Source organism: Bidens hawaiensis, unplaced genomic scaffold, assembly GCF_021521415.1.
Source record: "Bidens hawaiensis isolate Kalapana, Puna unplaced genomic scaffold, B.hawaiensis_p1.1 tig00014205_1, whole genome shotgun sequence".
NCBI classification, from domain to species: domain Eukaryota; kingdom Viridiplantae; phylum Streptophyta; class Magnoliopsida; order Asterales; family Asteraceae; genus Bidens; species Bidens hawaiensis.
In genome coordinates this window covers 397,115-408,781 of record NW_027492223.1, presented here as the reverse complement: position 1 = coordinate 408,781, position 11,667 = coordinate 397,115, and the positions used below count along the sequence as shown (strand labels likewise).

The 11,667-nt window shown below is 39.7% G+C and overlaps 1 protein-coding gene across 1 annotated transcript; it reads left to right on the top strand.

Moving 5' to 3' along the window:
* The first annotated feature begins 3,535 nt into the window (after positions 1-3,535).
* On the top strand, positions 3,536-3,997 carry LOC143546096 (uncharacterized). The gene has a single exon (XM_077037836.1). The coding sequence runs from the start codon at positions 3,536-3,538 to the stop codon at positions 3,995-3,997; it is 462 nt and encodes a 153-aa protein (XP_076893951.1).
* Positions 3,998-11,667: the final 7,670 nt, after the last annotated feature.

Sequence of the window (11,667 nt, the reverse complement as noted above, 5' to 3'; positions counted from 1 at the left end):
AATGTTTACGGCTCCTTACTCTCCTCAACAAAATGGTGTAGTCGAAAGGCGAAACCGAACGGTCCTAAATACAACAAGAAGTATGATGAAAGCCATGGACCTTCCACAAAATTTATGGGGAGAAACGGTGAGACACTCGGTTTACGTATTGAATCGGGTACCAACTAAGGCATTGAAGACGGTAACCCCCTACGAAGCCTTGATGGGTCGAAAGCCCAACATAACACACTTACGAGTGTTTGGGTGTTTAACGTACATGAAGATACCCACCGTCAACCTTCAAAAGTTAGATGATCGAAGTATGGAGGTTGTACATCTCGGAACCGAACCGGGATCAAAAGCTTATAGGTTGTACGCCCCGGCTCAAAACCGTATTTATGTGAGCCGGGATGTTCGTTTCGAAGAAAGTCAAAAGTTTGACTGGTCTCGACATACCGACTCGTTTCAAGTCGGAACCGGACCTGAATGGGTTGAATTTATAATCGAGCATGTCCAAGAAGAAGTTCAACAAGAAATTCCAGTTGAAAACAAAGACCCAACAAACCTTAACGTGCCTGAATTTGAAGACCAACAGGAAGAAAATCCCAAACCTGAGCTGCGAAGAACTGGTCGTCAATCAGTCCCACCGAAAAGATATGAAGATTATGTAATGTTGAGTGAAGGAGAATGTCTTCTCCTAGATGAAGAGCCAGCTACCTTTGAAGAGGCAAAGAATTCAATGAAACGGCGAGAAGCAATGAGATCTGAATTAGTCTCAATTGAACAAAACAATACGTGGGACTTATGTAACCTACCAACGGGTCACAAGGCGATTGGTTTGAAGTGGGTGTTTAAAACCAAACGTGATGCAGACGGGTCAATAACAAAGTACAAAGCACGACTAGTCGCGAAGGGGTACGTGCAAGAGCACGGGGTAGACTTTGATGAGGTTTTTGCCCCGGTGGTGAGAATGAAAACCGTACGTTTGATTTTAGCAATCGCGGCAAATTATGGTTGGTTCGTTTACCATTTGGACGTTAAATCGGCGTTCTTAAATGGCGAGTTGAAGGAAGAAGTGTACGTGAAGCAACCTGGTAGATTTGAAGTTCCCGGAAAACACGGTATGGTTTATAAGTTACGAAAGGCTTTATACGGTCTTCGCCAAGCCCCACGAGCTTGGAACGAAAAACTCGACAAGACGTTGAAAGGTTTGGATTTTATTCGATGTCCAAGAGAACCTGCGGTGTACATGCGGAATACGAGAACCGACATTCTCATTGTTGGTGTATATGTCGATGATCTTATCGTGACTGGTTCGAGTCAAGCCGAGATTGAGAAATTCAAAAGTCAAATGAAGAATGAGTTCGAGATGCAAGATCTCGGAATGTTATCTTATTATTTGGGCATTGAAGTAACCCAAAAGAAGCATAAGATAAAGTTGAAACAAGAAGCTTATGCTAATAAAATTTTGATGAGTGCAGGTTTAAACGAGTGCAAACCGACTCGATTTCCTATGGAACATCGGTTGCAAGTGATGAAAGATGAAGAAGGAGAACCCGTTGATGCAACTGAATATCGAAGAATAATCGGTAGCTTAAGGTATTTGACACACACGAGGCCCGATTTGAGTTACTCAGTTGGTGTTGCTAGTAGGTTTATGCAAGAACCGAAACAATCCCATATGCAGATTCTAAAGTATATATTAAGATACGTACAAGGCACGAGTGAATATGGTTTAACGTATGGATGCGGTAGTAGAGAGTTGGTTGGTTTTTGTGATAGTAGTTACGGTATGGATCAAACGGATGGACGAGGTACCACCGGAATGGCGTTTTATTATGGTGGTGCATTGATCTCATGGCTTTCACAAAAACAATAAACCGTAGCCTTGTCGTCATGTGAATCTGAGTACATGGCAGCTGCGACCGCGGCTTGTCAAGCTATATGGTTAAGGGGATTGTTAAGCGAGTTGACTGGGCATGAAGAAAAGGTGATGACTTTACATGTGGATAATAGATCCGCTATCGATCTGATGAAGAATCCCGTGTTTCATGGAAGAAGTAAGCATATTAATATTAGATTTCACTTCATTCGTGAATGTATTGAACGTGGTGAAGTCCAAGTTGAGCACATTAGTGGAGAGAAACAAAAGGCGGATATTCTTACAAAAGCACTACCGAAGTTGAAGTTTGAAGAGATGAGGAAATTGCTCGGGATTGAAGATCTAAAAGGAACGAATCAAGATTAAGGGGGTGAATGATAATTATAATCCCGATTCGTTAAAGATTAACCGAGGGGTGGCTAGGTTGATCTCATGGGGAGGATAAAGAGGAGATCAAAATTCAAATATTTTATTATTTAAGTTTTATTTATTTAAATGTTTATGTTTATCTTTTTAGTTTCCTAGTTCTAGCCAAAGTGTGATTGTTAGGGTTATAAATACTTGAGTTGTTTTTCATTATTAATAAGAGAAAAAGAGAATTAGTTAAGTTTATTGTTTTGAAGGCATAACCCATATTCTGTTCTTCCGATTTGTTAATATTCTTCCGATTAGTTAATATTCAATCACCACAGCCTTCCAATTCCATTATCAATCACAATAATAATTAATTCCTCGTAGGAATTATTGTTCCTTGTTCTCACCTACCAACCCATAATATTCACGTCGGATTTTTTCGTTTCCGTGTTCACAGTTCAACGACGCAACAAAGGTAAAGGTTGTAAATTCCATTTGTTTCTCCAACAAATAATCCTACTTGAACTAAACATACACTTAACATACTCAAACTGAAGACGGTAACTTCTAGACAATCAAACAAACTAGATAAACTTGCAAAACATTCAAAAACTAAACAAAAAATTATTCTAAATATTCAAACTAATAATTAAGTCCTATTTAATTACTCTTTCGAAATACCTCTTCAATTAACTTTCTTTCAAACCGAGCTGTTAACTTTATTGATAAAGCCATGCCTTCATATTTCGGAATTTATCATGTATTGTTAATGAATTTAGTATTTATCTTGTCATATTTTTATACTTTTCTCTGTATATACAAATGGATGGTTTCATTAATTAAACCATCTAATATCTCAACACATCTCCATAATAAAACATTATAATCAAGTTCATTTAGAGAGAAAACTTGACAACACGTGTATTGAGTATTGGAAAGGGGACATGAAGTCTTTCTAATAAATGTCACCAAATTTACCATAAATATGTATAATCTAAGGCCTTAAGATAACTGAACCCAATCATAATCACAACTAATCATACAAATTAAATATCCACTTTAAAAAACTAAAAATAACATATATCAAAAGGATTAATAATGTAAGATCCAAGAAACATGCACTACCAAGGGCATTTTCGTCATTTCCACATCATTAATATAATAATACTCCCCTAACCCCATGATCAGCTGTACGGTCTTCCTTCTATAAATTCAACTTCTTCATCACCTTCTCCATAACCACGCAACAAACACATAATAATTCAACCCATAAACATTTAAGATCCAATCCAACAAGAGGATCAGATCAATCTTATCTTCATGGGCAACAGTTTAAGGTGTTGTTTGGCTTGTGTTCTTCCCTGTGGGGCCCTTGATTTGATCAGAATAGTGCATTTAAATGGCTACGTTGAAGAGATCACACGTTCAGTTACTGCTGGTGATGTTTTGAAGAACTACCCTAATCATGTTTTAAGCAAACCATGCTCTCAAGGTGTTGTCCGGAGAATATTAATCCTCTCAAACAGCACCGAGCTTAAAAGAGGCCGCATTTATTTCTTGATTCCGGCATCATCCGTGCCGGAAAAGAAAAGAAACACACCACAAAAAGATTATAAAAAGGTTAAGAAAACCGTAAAGACGGTGGTCCCAGAAGAGAACTTGCGTTCCTCTTCTGATGTTGTGGTGGTGCCCGATAAGAAAAAGGTAGGGCACCGAAGAGCTCGCAGTCCTGTTCAGGCTGGCGAGTGGAAGCCTCATCTTGAGAGCATCTTTGAGGAATGAAAGAAAAGTTTTTTTCTTTTTTTTTGGGTTTAATGATTTCCTTTTATGGTTTGATTTTCTTTTGGATAGATTTGACATATTTTTTAAATTGCACCTGGGTTTATGTTTTTTATAAACGAGGTAAATTATTCTATTGCCCCCAAGAAAATCACATGAAGAAGAGAGAAAATAGAGCAACTATGCCCAAGTTCATGTAATATCATGTCCTAAGTTGTAACTATATTTTTATAAATGTTTTTGTTTTTAATTATAGATGTTTTCAGTTTAGTCTCTCTTTATCTCTATGTGTGTACACACGGACGATTATAAAAAAAGTGTTAAAGGTAGTTATCAAAGCGGAAGTGATAAACGCGTCTGACAAAAACATAATTTTTTGAAAGCGAATACACAAAAGACTTGCACACAATTGTATGGTTCACGCAATAGTGAAGCTTGGACCTTATTTCAGAAAGGGGGGGGGGGGGGAGGGGGGATAGAAACTGAAACTTTAAATTACTAGAACTAAGATAAATAGCCACATTCGAGATACGCTTGATCTCCAATTACAAGGATTAAAACCCTAATTCTGATAATAAAAACAACGATACTAAACAAGAAAAGAAAAAAAACCCTACTATTAATATTAATCCTAATTAAACAGTTACCAAAATAACTCCTCCACTAAATCAGCCCCCACTCCTTGTTTTCTTCTTTTTCCCGCTCTCCAATTCCCCTTATTTGGGATTGTATCGTGGGGTGGGGGGGAGGTGTCTCAATACATATAATTTTTTTTGAACGATAGACCTATACAAAAGCCAACAAAGGTGGTTGTTTCGTCTTTAACACTTCCAATCACAAAATTTTTTTAGCTAATTACGGAATTTCGGTGCATAGGAAGCCATCTGGATGTGGCACGTGTATTTCAGATAAGTGGGATATGCTCCCGTATAATTAGAAGTTATAAGTATACATCATATGCATATAATTACACATTATATGTATATAATTACACTATATGTATACAATTGGAGGATGAAATGCGGTACAACAACATTTAGAAAAGAAAAACTACTTCTAATATTTAACAATTCTTTAATCAAATTAAAGGTAATAAAGTACTTGATTTAAAATTATTAGAAAACAATTACAAATATAAAAGTTACCAGGGTGTAAATATTTAGATGTTAAAAAATGGTGTAGCTAGATTTAAAAAAAAAGTGATTACCTTGGGTAAATTGTTGTGCCTCGAAGTGGATGCGGACAATTATACACCAATGAGTCAAATTACCAGGCCGAACCAACCAACTTTATACGGTGGAGGAGATTCTAGACTATCCGGGTAAAATCATGAAAAATAAGGAGGAATGCCTTGAGGTCCAGTCTATATCCGTGATCACATGTTGAATGATTTTGAAATCTCGAAATGACTTCATTTTTAATAATATGCCTTTTCAAAATTCTAAAGTGGTAAATGACATCAAAACGACATCCTTCATGTGGGTGAAACATTGGAGTAATTAAGAGATCGAGCCTTGAATGGGAAAAATTGTGCAAATTTAATTTCGTAATTTTCTCTCTTTAGGGCGTTCGTACTTGTGTTTTCTTTTGTTTCTTTGTTGCTTGTTTCGTGCTTCTCGCTTCTTGCTAGTTGTCCCTCCTTTTCTTTTTTTTAATATAATTGGCCTTTCAAAAATAAAAATAGAGCTTATTAACTACAAACTTGTCATCGCCTCCACTAATTAACCAAGTTTATTGCGTCCCAGCTAGTTAGCATATTGTGACCGTCTCAATATTAATCACTAGTGTAATAAATGAATAAATGATTCAAAATACTTTCAACACTTCTCGCAGATATATGTATGTATATGTATTTACTACTTTTAGTTATTGAATTCACAAAAGTTTTAAGGGTCTCTTTGTTTGTTATGAGATTTGAAATGGAATCATCCCTATAAATTAGTTTGGTACATGCATTTGCTTGCTTTGGAGTTACATAGAATCACATGGAATCATTCATATAAAGTTAAGCGATGGTCGGTTATATAACTTTCTTTAATGGGGGGTTCTCCTTCTCTTTTTTAAACTTATTTCTTCTTCTTTTAAGACTCAGAATATTTGAGATTAGATATCGAAATAGTCAACATAAGTCAACTCAGTTAAAGTCAATGGTGGTCAACTGATCGACTCAACTGATTGATTGTTAAAGTTGTGTCATGCTTACTGGTTAATTAACTAATGACAAGTTATGTAAAGTTGGAAGGTTTCGTTATAGTTTATGACTTCAAGGGGTGTTTGTGAAACTTGAGGGGACTGATTGTGTCATTCTTGAATCTCAGTTTGTTAATAGTCGTTGAACTGAAATAGGGCTTCTAACCTAGGGATAGAACCAAGTCGTGTGAGTTAAATCGATTAGTTCAATTCCTTTGTAGTTTCCTTTCTTTCTCGAGTGTAATTCGTTTAAGCATTTAGCTAGTTGACAATAATCATTTGACTTTTTTTATCATGGTTTTTTTCATTTATTTATTTTTAGTTATAGAAATTCATTAACAATTGACATCAGAGCCATTGTTGGCCCGATCTCAAAAGAAGTTATCACAATTTGATTAAAGAAACAAGATGGTGATTAGTGCGACGTCCGACATCAACAAGGTTGACGGGAATAATGACTTCGGTCTATGGAGAATATTGAAGATGAGAGCGTTGTTAGTCCATCAAGGTGTTGTCGACGCATTAATGATAAAAGTAGGCTTAAACATGTCTTAAATAAGACTAGATACCACAACCTTTTAGTTGTGAGTCATACCACTAAACCAAGCTAGTTGTTATGTAATTGAGTGCAACCATTAAATATATATATCATTTTTCATGAAAATACATATATTTTTTTAAAAAATAACTGGGCCTAGTGATGTGTCAGGTCGACATGAGTCTACCACCCAACCCCCTTAAGGCCGGCCCTGAGCTAGCTTGAAACGGGTTAAACATAATCTTGATTGGTAGATTCGTATATAATCCTTTTTAGGGTTAAACTCGATCTTGATCGGTATACATATAATCCTTTTTAGAGTAGTACTACTTTTTCGTATGTGTGTGGTTAGGTGTCATTGTCAGGCATGTCTACTGATGACGGGGGTAGCCTAAGGAAATAATAAAATGGCTGAAACACATTAACGCTAAAAGGGTTAAAAGGTTAGAAGCTTCGTCTCCCACCCAAACTTATGTAAACAAGCACCCACGTGCTACAGTACAATGTCAAATCACTGTTCTCCTCTGACCAAAATACATACTCAGATAAAGTATTATTATTTTAAGCTATGGACCAACGGTCCAAGCCTTCCCGCCCATAAAGGTCAAACCACTATGCAAACAAGAGGCTAACTAGTTTAGTTAACTGAACTAAAAGGCTTTGATCTTCTTCATATACATAGATAACTCAGCATTAAACATAAACAACAAGATCTGGGCAGATCATACTCTCCATTATCTTCTCTTCTTACTTGAGAAATAGGCTTCTTGCTTATTTCTTTCTTACTTCAACAACTCCATAGCATCACCAAGAACATCATTCTAGAACCAATTCCAAACATCTCGGTTCTTGATCTTCGGTGAGCTATAACAACAAACAACTAACTAGTGAACCTCCTTCTACGTTTTGCAAACGTAGAGGGACACCACGACCTGCGTTAGGCTAACCTGAACCCTTGAAGCCTTTTAGCCTAACCAGTCCATTCACTATCATTGGTCTTATCTTTGTTGTAGCAACAAGTTGGTGCCCACCGTGGGGCTACGCCGCTTACTTTATTTTAAAGACCATTAGTGTAACTCCATTTTCACTAAAATCATCATGTCAGAAGGTGAATCTCCAACTGAGGTCGACCAAACGTCAAGAACACCAACACCAAGTGCCGTCCAAGAAACTCCGGCGACTACCTCGATCTTTTCCACTCCGGGAGAAACTCGAACGGAACCCTTGTTCCTTGAGTTTTCACCTTTTCGAACTCCAACCCCTTCACGATCTGGAGTTCCTTCTCCTCATGCAGGAGTCACAAACACACCGGAACGTGTCGACTTAACGGCGGAAGGGGTATCACGTCATTTCTTGCAACTAAGACATCTTCTCAACCAACACGTGAGCCAAGAAAGAGAAAAAGGGATAAGGATAAGGCTAGACTATGAGGATCCGGAACCCTCACTGTCACTTGGACGTCCACCTTCCCCTCTATCCAGCTCACGACCGGCTGCTTCTCATTTGGAAGCTGGTCCAAGTGTAACCTGCCAACCCTTTAACCTATCTCCTTACACCTATGAAAGACCAAACCCAACGGCTTTCCCTTTGTTCACTTCACAACCCCTTGTATACGAGACCACTCTCGACCAAATATGGCAGTCACTAGTGTCAAGAGTTCCTCCTACAGCCACTACATGGGAGCAGGCCATATCGGTCTTGCCCTTGGCTCGAAGTGCAGCGATGAGCATTCCTATGGGAATAAGTCAAGCAGCAGCAACTCCTGAAAGCCTTCAAGGCTTTAACCTCATGCCTCAGATGATGACTCAAATGATGGCACACTTCCCTTGGACCCAGCTTATCAACCAAGCGCTGGGAGCTCACCAAGGATCCACAAGTCATAACCCAGCTGTGAGGCTAGACGAAAATCTAGCGAAACCTTACAAGCCTGGTAACCTTTCTTGTTTCTCTCAAAAAATCGCTGATTATGACTTTCAAACAAAAATCAAGATGCCACCCCATGTAAGAACATATGATGGGACAGAAGATCCCGAGGACCACCTCCAGGTCTTCACTGGAGCAGCCAGAATCGAAAATGGTCCCATGCTGAGTGTTGTTTGATGTTCTTGCAAACACTAGTCGGATCAGCCAGGATATGGTTCAATGACCTTCCTCTCAAAGCGTTCGAAGCTTCGACGATCTGAGCAAGGGCTTCTTGGCCCACTTCTCACAACAAAGAAGGTACGTCAAGGACGCCACGGTCATCTTTCAGATAGAACAAAAAAGATGATGAAAACCTTCGAGATTTCATCGAAATGTACAAGAAAGAAGGGTTACAATATGTGGGGGCTGACGAAAAAATGAGGGTGGCTGGCTTCATGAACGCCATCACCTCCAAACACCTCACAAGGGACTTTAACAACTGCCTACCCAAAAACCCTTGAAGAGGCTCTTGAACAAGCTGAGGCTCATATTCGAGGCGAAGAGGCCGTTGATTTCAAAGAACAACGAAAAAGAGCTCCTAGTTGGCGAGGCAACATCCCCAACCGAAAGAAATGGAACTACAATCCCTATGACAGGTACCCAAGAAGCTCAGATCAACGAAGGCCTAAAGGTCGGAACCCTCCAAGCAGGGAAAAGACTGTGAACTTCACAGCCTTAACCAAAACTCCTCAGGAGATCCTTGCCACCGAAGAAATAAAACACAACTTCCGACCTCCTCGACCCCTGCCCAAGAGCAAGAAGAACGAAAACTCCACTCAGTTCTGTGAGTTTCACGATGAAAAAGGTCACCACACAAACGATTGCTTTCAACTCAAGAGAAGAATTGAGGAAGCTGTCAAGTTTGGAGAATTGGCTCATTTGGTGAAAGGGGTCAAATACAAGATGGCTGAGAGAAAAAGCAAAGAAGTAAATATGGTGAATATAGACCAAGGTGTTCCCCACAAACGACAACGCTTGAGGCTTGGGAGCTTCAATGTGTCTGTTTTCCACCACCTCAGGTAACTTACTCTCAAACCCTCTGGTAGTAGCAGCGGTCGTGGGAACACTCAACACAAGCAAAGCCTACATCGACACAGGGGCGGCCACAGAAATCATGTATGAAAGGTTCTTCAAACGGCTGAGTAATGAAGAGCGTTCAAGGCTTCAACCCTCCGGGACGTCTATAAAAGGTATCGCTGATATACCCTTGAAACCTTTAGGCCAACTAACCCTTGATGTCTGTTTTGGTGAAGGCAAGATGAAGAAAACCAAACCACTCACCTTTGTGGTTATTGACATACCTTCCAACTATGATGTAATCATAGGAAGGCCTGGGCAATGTTTGTTTAACATGGCTGTCTCAGTTGGTCAAGGTGCTGTGAAGTTTCCCACCGACATGGGAATTGCAACCCTTCAACCCACCCAAGAGATCTACACGGTTGAAGGGGAAAGGTCAAAAAATGAAAACGAGACACAAGGCTTAATCATAAACCCCAAGTACCCTGAAAAAAAGGTACGGGTAAACACAAGCCTCTCCAAAGAAACCCTCTCACACCTTGAAGAGCTGATAAGCTACAATGATGTCTTTGCTTGGTGCCCGGAAGACATGACGGGCATCCCTCGAAGCATTGCAGAACGTGAGCTGAAAATACCTCCTGATGTCAAGCCTGTTGTCCAAAAGAAACGTAGCCTAGCTCCTGAAAGAAGCTTGGCAGCATGCCAAGAGGTTGAAAAGCTTGTACAAGCCGGGATCCTACGTGAGGTCAAGTATCAATCTTGGGTGGCTAATCCAGTCATTGTTCGAAAACCTGACAAGTCTTGGAGGATGTGCATCGACTTCAAAGACTTGAACAAAGCATGTCCAAAGGATTGCCATCCTTTACCCGAGATGGACCTCAAAGTTGACTCTTTAACCAGCCATCCCTTTAAGTGTTTTCTCTACGCTTACAAGGGTTACCATCAGATTCTCATGAAAGTGGAAGACGAAGAAAAAACCGCTTTCCACACGGATAAGGGTATTTTCTGTTACCAAAAGATGCCCTTTGGCCTACGAAACGTTGGTGCAACCTACCAACGTTTGATCGACAAAGCGTTTGCTAGCCAAATTAGCAGAAACCTGGAAGCTTATGTTGATGATCTGGTAATCAAAAGCAAAACCGAGCCTCAAATGCTCGAAGACATACAAGAAACCTTCCAAAACCTACAAAAGATCAACATGAAGCTTAACCCCGAAAAATGCTCGTTCGGGTTTGAAAAAGGCAAGTTCTTGGGACACATCGTGGGGAAACAAAGCATAAAAGCTAACCCCAACAAAGTCAGGGCTGTTCTTGACACTAAATCCCCACAAAGCAAAAAAGAAGTGGAGAGCTTGAACGGAAGGCTTGCAGCCTTGAAGCGTTTCACCTCCAAGCTCACTGAGAAGTCCCTACCCTTTTTCAAAACACTCAAGGGTTGCACCAACAAGAAAGATTTCAGGTGGATGGAAGAAGAAGAAGAAGCTTCCAACCAAATGAAGCAACACTTGGCTTCACTTCCAGCTATTGCAGCCCCTGAAACAGGAGAACTGATCTCTGTCTACCTCTCAGTGGCTGAAGAAGCATTAAGCATGGTTCTGACCATCGAAAGAGACAAAGTTCAGGTACCCGTTTATTTCTTTAGTAAAACACTAAAACTGGCAGAGGTCAAGTACCCTCCTTTGGAAAAACTTGCCCTGGCCTTAATTCAAACGACCAGAAGGCTTCGAAGGTACTTTCAAGTACACCCCATACAAGTGGTCACTGACCAACCCATTAAAAGTGTGTTTGAAAAACCAGAAAATTCAGGCCGGTTGGCCAAATGGGCTGTGGAACTAGGTGAACATAACATCACTTATGTTCCAAGAAAAGCTATCAAAGCCCAAGTCTTGGCGGACTTCATTGTAGAAATCCCAAAGAAAGTCATTCCTGAAATACACACAAATGTCACCGAACCTTCTGACCCTGAA

What these genes read in the sequence shown, in the direction of transcription:
- LOC143546096 (XM_077037836.1), top strand. Translation starts at nt 3,536, where the DNA reads ATGGGCAACAGTTTAAGGTGTTGTTTGGCTTGTGTTCTTCCCTGTGGG.